We start from the raw sequence: 16,221 nt of genomic DNA on the forward strand, positions 1-16,221 counted from the left end.
TCTCAGCAGCTCACAGTTACTGATGTGAAGTGAGGTGCTCAGACTCCTGGCTGAGGCTTGCCTGGGGTAAAAAGTATAGCATTGCAGGCCCCATGAAGCTAAACAATGACGGACGTAAACTGCAAGGTGGCCAACTTGGGTTACTCCTTCTCAACCCCTGTAGTGTCCATGGAGCACGACAGACACCAGTGGCACAGGCTGGCCAGCTGGTTTGTTTCAGCTACTGAAACTGAACAAACTCGGCAGGGCCCACAGAGGGAGACAGAGCTCAGCCTGGGGCGGCAGTGTGAGAGCAGAGAGGGAGAACCGTAACATCCAAGTTCTTGATAAAGTCTTTAATGGAAAATGTAAACCCCTTTCAACTGTAATGTACAAAGCCATATGTAACACTTACACTTTAACAAAAGCCAGCCAACGCTTTAAAAAAATACATCCTGAAATGGATATATGTATATATTTACATAGCATATTAAGTTTAATATTTAGCTTTAAAACTTCACATAAATTTTACCAAAATGAGACAATTTTAAATAAATTACACCTTTTGAAAATGTTTAATTGTACAGTCAATAGCTTCAACAAAATATTGAAGTGTCTGAGTTTAGTATCTACTTATATACTTTGTATCTTACACATCTTACAGTTATTTGGCAGTAATTTTCTGATTATGACATGACTGCTGTGCAATCCAGCAATTTTCCAAACGCAGGCAACAGCTGGTGTTTGTGTCCTAGTCTCACAGTAACTGTCTCATGTAGTGAAAAATATCAGTTATTTTATTAAACTGTACACAGCACATTTACACTTGATCAACAATATAGCATAGATTTTTTTTTTTTTTACCAAAAATAAATACATCATTTTAAATCTGGCGTCTTCACAAACATCATATACACATGGTACAGGAGCAGCTAGAGAGCTGCTTTTACACACAGCTTGGTTGACAGCTAGCACTGAATCGCAGGGCTGCGACACAATGCTATACTGGTGTGGTGTCAGTAGCAAGTAATTACTACAAAGAGAATTTCTTGGCACTGATGGTTTAATGGAGCTTAAGTCAGACCTAGTGTCACTCAAGGGATATCCCAGTTCCAAGCACTTAAGTGTCTTCCATGTCCTCTACTTCATCTTCATGCATCTTCAAAGCTCTCACCATTTCCTTGACTGCATGATACAAGATATTCTTAACCTAAAAGAGACAGTATTGGCAATCACTGGTCTGCTGTTAGATCAAAATCAAAATTGTATATAAAACAACACACATACACACACACACAACACACACAGACACACACAACACACACACACACGCACGCACACAGACACACACGCACGTGACTTCACTGTAGCCCAAGTGATTCAACAGCAGCCCTTGGCTGCAGCCTGCTGAGTGTGGGGACTGCAGGGCAAGCACTACGTGCCCATTTAAAGTGATAGCTTTAATTTTAAGGGAACTGAGGAGCAAACTTAAGACAGGAAACATAAAAACTCAAAGCACCAAAACCCAGGATATCAGCACCAGCCAGGAAATTCAGTAACCTAGGCTGTGTTGACTGTGGTTATCCTAGTACTAGGCTGTGTTGACTGTGGTTATCCTAGTCCTAGGCTGTGTTGACTGTGGTTACCCTATGCCAAGACAGAAACAGCCGCCCTAGCTGCAGTTCGCACATCCTATTTTCTGAGTCTGAATCAACCACCCTCTCTCACCCCCAAAAAAGCCCAATAACAAAACCAAAAAACAAAGCAATCCTGGATCTCGTCTGAACACTCTTTACCTGCAGTTTGTCATCATAATTGATCTCTTCCTTCAAGAGCCTCAGCTCCTGGGTTAAGTGGAAGGACTGTACAAGATGTTCTGGGGAGACGAAGTCTTCCGTCACCTGAATGCAGCTGTGGAAATTCTGTACCTATTCAAAAGGGAAAAAAGGTGAAATGCAAGTTTTAGAGTAGATGGTCACAGTGGCAGCACAGAAAAGCCAAGCTGTCTACAATGAGTAAATACAAAGGACAATCCTGCCAGAGAATTTCCTCAGAACATCAAATGGGTTTCAGAGCGGAAGACCACACTCTAATGAGAAAGTTATGTCACCAAAAAGCTTCAGGTGAAGTGACTTTGTAAATGAAGTACTTTTAAATGATAAAAACAAATGACTTTTCCAGGAATCCTTTGGAGAGGCTAATATGATCCTAATTTATCAATATTGTGAGGTGGACTATTAAAAACGTGTTCCTTGACAACAGTATGGGAGGCTGCAAGGAGCAAGCACCGATGTGTGCTGTTGCTATTCCCTTGTTGGTCAGGGCAAGATTAACTCTTGGATCAAGAGAAGAAAGGGAATGCAACTTAGTTCATTTGCTCCGCACTGGGGGCAGAACATTAGTTCCACATAATCTACTGGCCATACAGGAGTTTCAGAACGGTTCTAGAATTTTTATTTGTGCCTTTGTTTCAAGTGAGCCAATTAAAGAGATCCTCTGCTCTCAGGGGACTTTAGTCTAAGTTTTTCAAAATCACGTTGTTGAATAAAAGGTTTTCTTCAGAAGCCAGTGAGCATTAGACCATGGGTTTAGCAGTTACACTTCTGTCACTCTTGTTCCTAAGAACTGCTTTCTCTTAATGCTTTGTACAGCAGAGGAAGGCCCAAGAGGATCTAATAGGAGATTTTTTTTTTTTTAATTGTCTTTAGGTTGTCTTCAAATGATGGTTTAAAATGCTATAAAAATTCCTGGGAAAGAAGGAACAACTGAAAAACTAAGCACTTCCATTTATTCTAGTTTTGAAGTTTGCAAAACAAATGTAATCGGGAAGAGTGAGATGAGGGAGATAGGAGTGGGAAATGGAGACTGTGTGTGGCAGAGCTAACTGATGACAGGAGGATGGGGCTCCAGAGGGGCTACAACTCCTCCTCTGGACACATGACCACCTGAACAGCTGCCGAAGTCTGCAGAGTTGTTTAACTCAGGCACTGGGCCTCTATTGACAAGTTGGTGGCATCATAAAGTAAGCGTTCTGTTTCTGTGCTCATTGGGATGCTGGTTCCTCTGGAGAGTAACAGTGGGCCTCCCATTCTCCCTGGGTCCTCCTTCCTTCCTTATGTCTGTAGAACAGATGCTCTATTCACAACAGTAGACTATGGATGAGATGCTCAGCTCCTGTCCCAAGACAAATCAGCCAATAAATGGCAAGTCAACAGGAGGCCAACTCCTGTGATGTCTGGTCTAACAGATGCTCTACACTGCTACACTAACTCTCTCATACCAGCTACACGGTCTCCTACGTTTCCTGAGGGCCGGCATGCTGTGGGGAGAGAGAGTCCGTCGGGAGTCTCAGCATGTTACCTTTGGTATGTTTATGCTGTGGGGAGAGTGAGTCCTTTGGGAGTCTTAGCATGTTACCTTTGGTATGTGTAGCTCTAGCATGACCTAAAACCAGTTGTAGCTCTCATTTTGTTCAATGTCTGGTTCTTTTCGTCCACCATCCATCCTTGTGGTTTTCTCTTTGAGTTGTCTAGTAAGTCTGAGATCTGGGACCATTTCTGTCACTACGCTCTTTCCTGGGAACGGCCATCCTTCTCTGTTTCTGTGCACACGTGTACCACTCCAGGCTGAGGGCTGGGCATCTGCACATTATTATGTGAGCTCTGGTAAACATCTTCCCTTGCCTCAAGTGTTGGGTCCCGGGTCACTGAGGGCTGCGGCTGTCCTTCTCCTCACTTTGCAGTCTCTGAGAAGGCTGTACTTCTTGCTGGGTGTGGTCAGGAAGGAACTGTCCCATTTTCCGCCCCGGTGGTTAGCTGTGTGCTGACAGACATTTCCTTACTGAGACTTTCTTGGAGCTTTGTGTCCCGGCCCAGAGCTCGGAGAGGCTGTGTCAGCACTGACAATGTACGGCTGCTTGACAATGTTTATTAATGCTTACGGGACAGTATATGTTTCTGAACAACCCTATGAGATGGATTTCGCTGAAGGCTTGAGAGTTAAAGGATCCAGCGGTAAAGCAGAACAGCAGTGAGCTTCCCAGTCCACTTCTGCCCTCTCTGTAGCCACCCAAGTCATTAACCGTCCTGGCTGTGGTTACAAGGCGGGAGGCAGGACAACCGGCCTTTCATGTTTAGTGTGAACGCGGTCTCTTTAGAGGCTCGTCACTATCTTCATGTAGTGTTTGGCTGTCTGTGACAATAGTATGTGGGAAGGCTTTGCATTTCTCCTGGACAATTTCTTCTGCAGACAAGCTGCAACTTTTAAAAATATCAAGTCACAATGCTAAAACAGTCAAGAAACTTAGGGCACACTTATTAATAAAGATTTTCTCTTCATGCTCTTCTCCTTTCTGTTTCTTTCCCTGTTGTGGTACTGGGTGATGGGGAGGGAGGCTTGACCCTCATAGTCTAGGCCAGTGTTCTGCTGCTCTGTTCTAGTCTGGGCTCTTTTCTTAGATTTAAAAAGCATTCAGAACACTGCAGCCGAGGCCCCGGGCCTGTCGAAGGATACCCATAACCTCATGTGCTCTGTCGGTTTAAAAGCACAAGCTGCGGTTTTAGATGGGACGAGACGGGGCCAGAGTGCCATGGCGTGCTGCTGTCGGCTGCTGTAGTGGCAGTGCTGGTCCCATGGAAGCAGTGTCACAGGGCTCAGGTGGCCACAGCAAGCGCTGACTACAGAGATGTGAAGGCCGTGTCCCGCCCCAGCCAGACCCAAAGATCAGAAATACTAGGGTGGGGCATGGCACCCGTGTGGCTAAGCCTTCCAGAGGGAAGCACTCTGGGAGGCGGTCATCGCACTGCTGACCATCTGAAGACAAAACACCAGCTCAACCTTGTCCCTGTCTTCCCACCCACAACCACAGTCAAAGTAAATCTGATAGTAGCAATGCTAGCGAGGAAGCAGAGACAATAAACAGACATCACCGTGCGGAAAAGGGTGGACAACCATTTTAAAAGCTTCTTAAAAGCTAGTCATACATTTACCATCTGACTGGGCAAATCCCACTGCCAATATTTACCCAATGAAAGACCACGTTGGTATAGAAGTCTACATGTAAATATTTATATTTATTTATTTATTGTCTGAACTAAAAAATCCTAAACGTATTGCAGTTGGAAACACCCCCCCCCCCATTCCCATGATGTCACAGCTCACTAGCAACCAAACAGGCCACTAAACACTATTGATGACTCTGAAATTTGTTGTAAAGAAAAGCCAGAGTTAATGAGTATGTACTACAGGTAAGAAAGGAGGCTCAGTGGTTAAGGACATATACTACTGTGAGTGGAGTTTCTAGCACCCGTGTCAAAGTGGCTGCCTTACTGAAAGCCAGTGACCTCTAACCCCAGCTCCAGGAGGAGGGGATGCAGGCACCTGTACTCACGTAGCCAAGATTTAAAACAAACAAAACAACAATAATTTTAAAAAATACTGTATGATTCCATTACTATTACTATTTATTGAAAGAGGGTTTGGCTGTAGTCAATGCAGGCTTGGAACTGGACACAGTCCTCCTCCCACTTCCAGATGTGAGCCCCTCAGCAGTATAAGTGGGACAAGAAGGCGTTCTCTTGAAGCAGAAGGTGGAGCCAAGGTCTAGGTCATTACTGACTCAGTAAGCTGTAAGTTGGCCAACAGAAAACTTGTGGGGGTCGGAGGTCGGGGTGGGGGAGCGAGCTGGAAAGAAGGCTCAACAGTTAAAAGCACTTGCCATGCTTCCAGAGGACCTTAGTTCCCAGCATGCCTAGCAGTAGCTAATAGCCACCCCTAACTCTATTGCCTGCCCTCACTTGCTTAACACTTATGCGCATACACGCGTGCACACACACGCACACACACACACACACGCACACACACACACACAGATTTACAAGGCCGTGCCGTAATGAAATGAGGTGCCGTGGCACACACCTGTAACTCCAGCACTCGGGAGCCAGAGGCATGCAGGGCTCACAGAGAGCCTGGTCTGCAGAGCAGGGCTATTTCAAACAAGCCAGTACTTGGAAGGCTGACAGGGGGCCCGCTTGGCCCAAAGACTCAGAACAGCAACAATAACCCAGATACTTAAGAAGCTAGACACGTAAACAAGGGCCTCCAAGTAAACCTATTCTCTGTCATCAATGCGGTCTGATGCATCCTTCCACCACAGGCAGTTTTCTTAGTCGTCTGCACTGCGTACACGGTTAGCCACATTCTGATGAGGCAGCGCAAACCAGTGACATGTGGGGGAGAGGGGCTCTGAATCCCAACTCAACACGGATGACAGTGATTAACATCCCTGAACCATCAGGAGTCCCTGAGAAACACCAACCAACACTTTCTAGGAGAGCAAGGCCATACTATGGTGTTGATATTTTAGTCTCACAAATGATATTTAAGATCTAAGAAGGAAGAATCTGACTATCTTTTTAAAATGCGCCCACTATGAAAACTAAGGAGTATTTGTCACTACTACACATGCAGCACAGACAGTGACAGCAGAGACAACGGTGGGAAACACACGAGGGCAAACTGAACTTTTCTTCGGGGTAGGCAGGTATCTCAGGTTTTCCTGACATACTTTATTTCCCACCACCATCGAGTATTCTAGACCATTCTTCCCAGAATCACGTGTCTACCTGATGCAACGATTGCACCTGTTTTCTTTTTACTTCCTTGCTTGTTCAGAAAGCCATGCTATGTAGCCCACATTGGCCTTGAATTTGTGATCCTCCTGTTTCAGTCATCACTGCCATGCTCGGCATCAGTTTAGATTTTAAGATAGCTATAGAAATTGTTCACTATCTTTCATGAAATATGTTAGAATTACACTAGCATGTAGAGAAGCAAGACACTTACAAATTCAAAGCCTTGCCACTTTCCACGCTCTTTCCCAAGTTGGTGAGCATGAGCGGCAGCCGGCTTCTTCCGTCTGTTGGAAGTGGAGCGTACAAACTGACAGTCTAGGCTCACCCGTGTAAGCTCTGCAAGTGTTCTAACTGCTTTAGCTTCCAAATACTATAAATAGCATTCTAATGGGAATGCAATGGTGAGGTGATGCTCTTAGCTAACATCTTCCTTAAGTTTTACCTATACACAGTAATCCCCACAAGCCAGTTCTTCTCAGTACACGGCAATTGCAACCCCATGACCACGCACCTGATGAAGCGTTCCTGCTGGCAGGACAATGGCATCTCCAAGGAACTGAACCAGAGTGCAGGCTCTCACCCCGTACTCCTCAAGCAGCCTCTGGCGGAGCCTCCTGTTCACATACCAGCCCTGGTCCCGGACTGGGTCGTGCTCTGGCAGGACTTCAAGGCCTTGCTCTTTTGAAACCTGATAGAGGTTAAAATAAAAGTGTGCACACCAAGGTAAGGACGGGGGAGCGCTTCTTTCCTCGTCTAAGGATTTTGCTCTCGTACTATTAGAAACACTGCCTAGGGACTGCACAGCTGCCCAGGGGTCAGAGGCATGGGCTCCCCTGGCAGAGGGCCCAGGCTGGATTGTCAGCAGCAGTACAGCAGCTCACAACACTGCGCTGCTCCCTTCTGGGGTCCTCAGGCACTGTCTACACTGGGACACAGACACGAAAGCTGGCAAAACATTGACACGCATGAAAATGAACGTCTCAAAGCAAAGAAAAAAGTTAATGACTGTCTTTAATTCTGAGAAAGTAAGGCTGGGCTGTGTGTATCCGGGATCACATCTTGTATCCCAGCCCTCTAGAGGCAGAGGCAGAGACAGAGGCAGCTGGCTGTCTCTGAGTCGGAGGCCAGCCCGAGCTACAGAACGGAAAGCTGTCTCAAAGTGCTCTGCCATTATTTAGAAAGCCACTGGACATCAACACACCACTTCCCAACTGTGGCGCTCTCGTCCGTTCAGTTAGCTTCTAACATTTACCTCCTCCTTTGCTCTCTAAGGCCAAACCTCATGCACATGGGTTTCGTAAGCCCATATGGATACATACAAAAATAAGGAATGCTTGCAAACCCAGCGACCTGACCCATCAAAAACCTATTTCAGAAACTATTAATAGTTAATGAAAAGCTGGATTTAAGAAGCACAATTATGTTTTAGGTTGAAACACGTTTAGGGGTTCTGGTATAAGGTAGTGATTTGTAAGGATTCTTTCTATGGATCCCAGAAACATTATTTAAATCCACTCAAGAACATGAGCAGAACCACAGTGGGCTTTAAACCAGGAGACAGCAGCTCTGAAGCCGGTTTCCTTACTATGTCTACATTCATGTGCTCGAGTGCTTTGCCTACATGTGTGTCTGTGCACACATCTGTGCCTGCTGCTCTAAGAGGCCAGGGTTTCAGGTCCTGTGGCACTGGAGTTACAGATGGGTGTGGGCTGCCATTGGGTGCTAGGAACACATCTGGGTTCTCTGAAAGCACCAAGAGATCGTAACTGAGCCACTGTTCCAGTTCCACATAAAGGGCCTTTTGAAATTAACAAAACACTAAAAAAGACTAAAGTGTTTAAATGATCTTATACTGCAGAATGAAAAATGTAAATTAAGTGATACTCCACGCTCACGGTAGAAGTGGGATGCTTTGATGTCTCAGTTCTACCTTTTGAAGAAATTCCCTTATCTTGTCAACATCTTTTCCAGCATAAATATGCCACAGAGCACCAGGGATTTCACTCGAATCCTTCAATCTTTTCCTTAAAATGTCATCCAATTCTTCTTCTTCAAACTTCTTAAGTATTCCTGAAACACAGGAAATTATTGTCAATGGGTCAGTGTCCTGTAAACTGAGGGTTGGAGCAGGAGGCCCTTTCTCTATTTTACACCACGCCCCTCCCCGCCCCCCAGCATAGTCTCAATCTGTAGCCCAGACCTGCAGAGCCTGCTAGTCAACACAGCCTGGATTGTAAGCTACTCTTCTCCTGTCTCAGCTCTAGACAGAGACAGGGATGCCCTTTGGGGCGGGGGTCAGTCCCCATTGTTAAACCTACTACAAGTTTAAAATTGTTAGGGGAAGCAAAGGCCTGAGTGTGAGACTTATGTGTTCACAGGAAGAGAAAGAATGATTTCACGATTGTTTGCTCCAGAGACAGAAAATCTACTCTTGAGCTAGAAATTTAGTTTCAGAAGAGAAAACAAAGTTGCTCCCCGTCCCAGGGATGGTCCGACTGTCTGACTGAGCAATGTCAGAAACTCAAGGCATTTCTTTTCCTTTTTTTTTTTTTTAAAGATTTATTTATTTATTATATCTAAGTACACTGTAGCTGTCTTCAGACCCACCAGAAGAGGACATCAGATCACATTACAGATGGTTGTGAGCCACCATGTGGTTGCTGGGAATTGAACTCAGGACCTCTGGAAGGGCAGTCAGTGCTCTTAACCACTGAGCCATCTCTCCAGCCCCAAGGCATTTCTTAATGGACAACATTTTGACTTTTATTGTTTGGTTCCTTTAACTGCTGGGTAAGGCCAACAAGCGCCATTGCCTTAACTTTGGGTTCAATGAAGGGAGTAATGAGCTTTGGTACGTACGTGCGAGGGCTAGCGTGAGAGGAGCTGGTTACTACTGACAATACTCTGCTTGAGTTCAACAGCTCCTCTGTCCTTGCTATGCTTAATCTGTCATCGCACGCAAATCGACTTCTTCATAAGCTAAGGTTCTAAGGAAACGTCAGTTAACCCTTGTCAAATGGTGGCACACTGGAAATCCCCAGATCTGGTATCAACTCTAGGCACTCGCAATGACAATTACAGAAAACTTTCCCACGTTGGTAAATGTATATAAGCGATTGTTTGCATGTGTGCCCCATGTGTGCCTATTGTCTCAGGAATTAGGAAGAGGACACCAGATGCCCTGAAGTGGAGTTACAGACAGTTGTGAGTCGCTGGGAACTGAACCTGGGTTCTCTGGAGAGCAGTGAGTGGTGGTAACCACTGTGCCATCTCTCTAGTGTGTTTCCGAAGGGTATACCATATGTCCCCTAGTGTCTATGATGGCACAGTCCTTATAATATTCAAATCTGGTGGCAAAGGTTTCTTAATTCAAGTATTGATCAGATGTGTGGTAGACTAAGAACAGGACTTTTTTTTTGGGGGGGGGGTTTAAAAAGTCAGGACTTCATGGAATCTTAATAGACCTAGACAAATTAAACACATTTAATAAATGCTGTCCTAAGAATGTGAAAACACTAAGAGATTAGCTATGAAAAAGTTTTCGCTCTAATTAAGGAAATAAAAACAAAATAAAGAACTTTGTAAGTTTACCAGAGAATTTGATGCTTCTTTAGGTTACTTTAAAACTCTATTAAAATGTTTTATATTTTTAAATGTCTTCTCAATAAAATTACAGGTTGGGCCATGTGTTGGAGCCACCCAAACAATCCCAACACAGAGGAGGATGTCACCTGATGGCCAGCCTGCACTGCATAGCAAGTGCAAAGCTAGACAGAACCATGCAAGCAAAGCTTTACCTCAACACAAACAACAACAACAACCAAACCCATACGATACCAAAATAAACTAAAACAAACGTACATTTTCAATTCATGGACTGGTACTCCAATCTTCCCTCTCAGATCCTTAACATTGAGAGAAGAGGATGCAGCAGCAGTGGGGTGAGAATGATTGACTAGAGCAGGTTAACCCCATTGGTAAACGAAGAATTCTAATAGGATGAGATTAATAATCCCAACTATGCACATGAAGAGGCAGGAGAGCCATAGCAAGGGGAGAACATGGGCCTTACATGGTCAGCATGTTCAAGTAAGCTAGCGAGCTAGATGTTCAAGTAGGAGTGTAATCCTAACACCTTCCTGTGTGTACACCTCTAATGATTAAGAGCTATGGAATGGTAAACAAAGTAAAGTTTTCTCAAAAGAGCAGAGATGTGAGGAATAGGGAGGCTGGAATGAGGAGGAGTCAGAGACCCAGTTAGGCAAACAGCAGGTGTCAAGCTCCTCAGAGCGAGAAAGATGCTGAGGGACATTTAATACAGTAGAGAGCCAGAGCAGCGGCCACAGCTAAGGGTCCTGGCTGCTCTCACAGAGGCACAGGCTGGGTTTGCTTCCTGGCACTCACATGGCCATGTTTAATTGTAGTTCCAGTGGATCGCACGCCCTCCTCTGGCTCCAGTGAGCACCGCATGCACGTCCTACACTTACCAGGGCCGTCAGGCACAGGCGCGGACAGTGGACGGACGTAAAAGAGGCAGCACCACAGCTCGAGGAAAGATGTGTCAACCGAGCCAAAAGTGGTTCTACCTTGGCATTCGCCCTAGGGACGACAACCTCATGTGTCACTGATTCTCCAGGTTTTGTGGGCAGAACAGGGTTGGGGGGAGACATGAAAGTCAAGGAGCTAAGCAGTCAAAGTCTTAAGCGACGAGAAAGCTGAGAGCAGCATCACGTCAATGTATACAAAGGTCGGAGAGTAGAGACCCTCCCTGACACCCACAGCTCAGCCACTCTACCGTACACTCCACACAGCCAGGCGGCACTGAAAAACAAAGCAAAAGGTACACCCACAGCTCGGGCAACGTCCCCTCAGGAGTGCCACAGACAGACAGGCCAGTGCAGCCAAGTCCAAAATGGGAAGAGGCAGTGACACGTCCACACCCATCACAGGAGGACGAGGGACAGGAGAGAGAAATGACTTGACTGTCTAACCATGTGTCCATCAGACAAGCCTGAGTGTGCTGGAATGGCCGAGCGTTTGGAGGGCAGGAGTAACGGCGGCCGAGGTACAGAAACAGCGAAATGAGAGCATAGGACACGGCGCATAACGTGCAGATATTCTGCCCACAGCAATTTAACTACAATTTTAGCTTATTTGCCGTTACAATACTTGCCCCTAAAGCGTTCACTTCTCAGAAGGGAACAACAGTTGCAAGTCTGCTCTTAGTTTTAACCAGTGTCATCCACTAGTGGGCAATAATCCCTACCAAGCAGCATCCACCTACTTTAAAGAGAAGTCAGTGGAGAGGAAAGGGGTAACAGCCATGACGTCAAATACGAAAGGATGGGACAGAGAGATGGTAGAGCAACGTTGTAGAGAATGAAGAGTAACATGTAAGAGTACAGGAAAACAGCCCTGTGTATTTATTAGAGAAGGAAGAGTAACATGTACGAGTACAGGAAAACAGCCCTGTGTATTTATTAGAGAAGGAAGAGTAACATGTACGAGTACAGGAAAACAGCCCGTGTATTTATTAGAGAATGAAGAGTAACATCTACGAGTACAGGAAAATAGCCCCGTGTATTTCAAAGCCTCTCTTTTCCTCTGAATCCAATGTGGGTGGGGTGGGGTGTATGTTTACAAAGACAATGGCACTTCAAATCCCCAGGAACTGGTACCTATTCGGCACCTAATTCCCAGTAAGCTAACAAAATGCATTCACGAATACAGTACTTAGTAAAAGCAAAGGGTCAAATAAAAACAGTCACCTTTGAAATGACTATTTCTTGTACATGAGAAACAGGAAAAGTGATTTTCAGTGCCAAAGGTCAGAATCCCCTCCCGTCTCCTGTGCCAGCCTGTACCCCAACAGCACCTGTGGCTGCTCTGTAGGTTTCTTTACCTGCTTTTGAGAGGACGCCATTTCCTTTGGCTATGCCGACATACACAAGAACATTGACAACGTCAGAAGCTTCGATGTGAAGGTTTGTGGTTCCTATGTCATGGTCCTTAGCAGCAGCAACGCCTGTGGGAGATGTGGCCATTACCACAGTGCACAGCGACAATGATGAGGCCATTACCACAGTGCAGTGACAGTCCCCAGACACTACACCCAGACGAGAATGTATCATAGCAATGTAATTACGAGCCTGGGTTATTTGCCTTATTATAAACGCTTGCCCCTGAAACTATCAATGGAAATACATACGTACGAAACAACTGAATAAAAATACATAGAAATGACACAAGGAGTTAGGAAGTACTATTTAAGTTGCCAATTCCTATAATATTACTTGATATTAAAAAGGGTTTCAATAATATTATTTAAAGAACAGGTTTAGTAAGAAGTCACTGGACAGTAGGCTTCTGGGCTGAAGTCTGTTACCCTCAGTCTCAATCCGAGAAATGTGAACATATACTCACCATAGGCACTGCACAGCCTGGGCCCTAGATCAGGGCGTACAAAGAACCCTGGCAAATGGGAGGCCAAATTGAACTTCCCTTCTGGGTTGCAGTATTCTGGCAATGGCAGACTTCTTAAAAAGTCTTCGTATCTAAAGGTAACAATATAGTTGTTTTTTAAAATATAAACTTGCACCTAAAATATTTCGAAGTACAAAATTCTTTTTTTCTTTTTAGTTATTATTATTATTATTATTATTATTATTTTTTGGTTCTTTTTTTCGGAGCTGGGGACCGAACCCAGGGCCTTGCGCTTCCTAGGTAAGCGCTCTAACCACTGAGCTAAATCCCCAGCCCCTAGTTTTGAGTTTTTTGAGACAGGGTTTCTCCATGTAGCACTGGTTATCCCAGAACTCAATCTGTAGATCAGGGTGGCCTTGAATTTAGAGGTCTGCCTGCCTCTGCCTCCCAAGGGCTAAGAGGAAAAGCGTGCAGCACCACTGACTGGCCCCAAGCTCTTCAGTTCTGAAGGACACTATAATCCCCTTTCCTTAAACCAGGCAGTACTATTCCAGAATCCCTCCAGAGTCTCGACTGATGTACTGTACGAGGGGGCATACAGTACAGTACAGTACATACTAATGCTTCAATTACACTTCCCGAAACACAACTGCTAGGGACAAGACCCAGAAAGAGGGAGGCCTACAACTGGACAGCACACCGCCCCTGCAGTACAAGGTCTTCACCTTGATGAGACTATAGTCTTAATTCTGCCTATTGGTTAGTTCTCTTTATTGAGGAAAAACCAAGACAAAACAAAAAACAGAAACAAAACCAACTGTCTATGGTTATGGTAGTGGCTGCAAATGCTGGGAGCAAGCAAGCTTCACTTCCCATGCCATACACACCTTGCCGGCATCATGGTCTTGAAGTCTTCTCCAGACGGGCAGTCTTTCAATTTTAACACCACTGTTTCTCCACCTTTGTTTTTTTGACGTTCTATAAAGATAGAAGCTAGTTATTGAAAATATAACTTAGGCCTTTTTATTAGTGTTTGAGAAAGAATGTCAATGATCAATTGTAGTACACGGCTGCTTCCTGGGCACTGGCTGGTCTTTTTCTTAGGTATTCATGCAGCATTAACACATTTTAGATGTACTGCGTGTGTGTTTATGTGTGCATGGGTAAATATACAAGGAAGTTTGAAGAGAACATTGGATCTCCTGGACGCGAAGTTACTTAAGGCAGCTGTGAGCTACCAAACCCAAGACCTCTCCAAGAGCTGCTAAGTCAGCTCTCCAGCCCAAAGATTTTAATATGGGAGACGTGCATTAACTACTTCAGTATCTAAAAGGAACTGCTCTTCAGAATTATTTATATTTCTTAATAATAGTCTTACATTTATAGTTTTTAATTTTCAAAGTATTTAACTTAAACTATATAATTTAATTTCCACAATCTTGGGGAGTTACCAAAATTCCATTAGGAAATACAGCATAAGTTATGTCAAAGTTAAAGATAATCAGGACTAGAGTTAGGATTATGAACCACTATTTTGTTTCTAAATTATCTTTTGTCTTTTATAGATAGGGTCTTAGCTCAGCTGACCTCAAACTCACTAAGTAGCCAAGGATGACCTAGGACTCCAGAACTTCCTGTCTCTTTCTGCTTAACCAAGTGCTAAGACAGTTGTATGTCACTACCCCCAGGTGTGTCTGTCTGTCTCTCTCCTGAGAGAGATGCTTCCCAGGTGAAGAAATGAAGTCGCATTATCAAGGTATCATCTTAAGGTTACATGGGTGAGACAACAGTGAAAAACAACATACTTGACACTTCTTCAAAACCATCCCAGAACTCCTTAACGTTGGCATTGGAAACAATGCTGTCTTTGCAGTTGAGGAGATCAGCTTGGTGGTCTCCAAAATCCAGACTAATTGATTCTGCCTTCCACAAGCTAACGTTCATTTTCTTATGCACACCGGAAACCACTGCAGGCTTATGGATAAACACAAATAAACAATAGTTAAAAGGCGCCTAAACACTTCAAAGCTTCAGGGTACATGCAAGTGGAGGCACTGTGAGGTTCGGCTCTACTGCAGATGTGAGCACAGCGGAGGTACTTCAACAGCTCTGGACTGGGAAGACGCTCACGTGTGAGCGAAAATACTGGGAGATGCCGCAGCGGGGACATTCATTTGCTTCTTTCTTCTTTATTCACTGGTCTACTTCTACTCTGACACAGGACTTCTGCAATGTGGCATCAGCAGTCCCCAGCGTCAGTGTCTGAGAGCAGAGACTTACGTGTGCCACTAGACCCGACAGAATGGCAATTCTGAAGGAGCATTTCAGGGAAAGTCCTTCTCAGAAGTGAGTGCTGCACTGATGGGAGACTGCTGTATTCATAGGCAAACTTTCTATAGACACTCTATAAACTATTTGTAACTATGCAATATTTGCAGAAACATTGGGGGAAAAAAGATTAAAATACAGTGGACACTGGATTTACAACACTATAGACACATTTTCTCTGCCCTCTAGAAGGATCTGGAAAACAACACTGAGAACAGGTGTGACATCATACTTTATGCTTCGTGACTGACTGTAAATAAATCTTGCCTTAGATTTACTACTTCTAAAAACTCTAATAAGTTATATAGAAATACTTCTATGTTTAATTGTTCAACTGATAAATTATTCAGATTTTATTCCAATAACATAGTTCTATATTATAGACAAACTAAAAATCTGACTTACAAGACATTAACTTTCTAAAACATTTAAAACTTCATCATTAAAGAAAAGCCTCAAATTAAAAATTTAATTACAAAGGAGCTTTTGAAGATTCACCCCAATCCCTCTGGTCTACACAATGAGTTCCAGGCCAGCAGGGGCTACAGAGTGAGACCGTCTTAGAACAGAACAAAGGGCTGGAGAGATGGCTCAGCAGCTAGCAGCACTGGCTGCTGTTGCAGAAGACGCAGGTGATTCCCAGTGCCTACACAGTGGTTCACACATCTGTAACTCTAGTTTCAAGGGATCCAATGCCCTCTTCTGGCCTTCACAGGAACCAGTCATGCAAGTGGGGCACAGACATATGTGCAAGCAAAACACCCATACACATAAAATAAAAAGTAAAAACCAAACCCATCAAGAACTTTAGTTGAATGCTCCATTAAATATTGTTTCCATCGGTTAATAGCATGTTCAG

At 44.4% G+C, this 16,221-nt stretch overlaps 1 protein-coding gene across 24 annotated transcripts in view; it reads right to left on the reverse strand.

Annotated features, from left to right (window-relative positions):
- Positions 1-320: 320 nt before the first annotated feature.
- Jmjd1c (jumonji domain containing 1C) overlaps positions 321-16,221 on the reverse strand; it is a 162,155-nt gene continuing 146,254 nt past the window's right edge. For all 24 annotated transcript variants that reach the window (XM_087596796.1, XM_087596784.1, XM_087596787.1 and 21 more), the window contains 8 exons: positions 14,840-15,008; positions 13,922-14,012; positions 13,035-13,165; positions 12,514-12,636; positions 8,542-8,681; positions 7,123-7,299; positions 1,776-1,907; positions 321-1,189 (listed from right to left, as the gene is read on the reverse strand). In XM_087596796.1, coding sequence (XP_087452922.1) covers positions 1,100-1,189; positions 1,776-1,907; positions 7,123-7,299; positions 8,542-8,681; positions 12,514-12,636; positions 13,035-13,165; positions 13,922-14,012; positions 14,840-15,008 — 1,053 coding nt within the window. In that variant the 3' untranslated portion in view covers positions 321-1,099. The remainder of the gene's footprint in view (positions 1,190-1,775; positions 1,908-7,122; positions 7,300-8,541; positions 8,682-12,513; positions 12,637-13,034; positions 13,166-13,921; positions 14,013-14,839; positions 15,009-16,221) is intronic.

Source organism: Rattus norvegicus, chromosome 20 (genome assembly GCF_021556685.1).
Source record: "Rattus norvegicus strain SHRSP/BbbUtx chromosome 20, alternate assembly SHRSP_T2T, whole genome shotgun sequence".
In the NCBI taxonomy this organism is placed as follows: domain Eukaryota; kingdom Metazoa; phylum Chordata; class Mammalia; order Rodentia; family Muridae; genus Rattus; species Rattus norvegicus.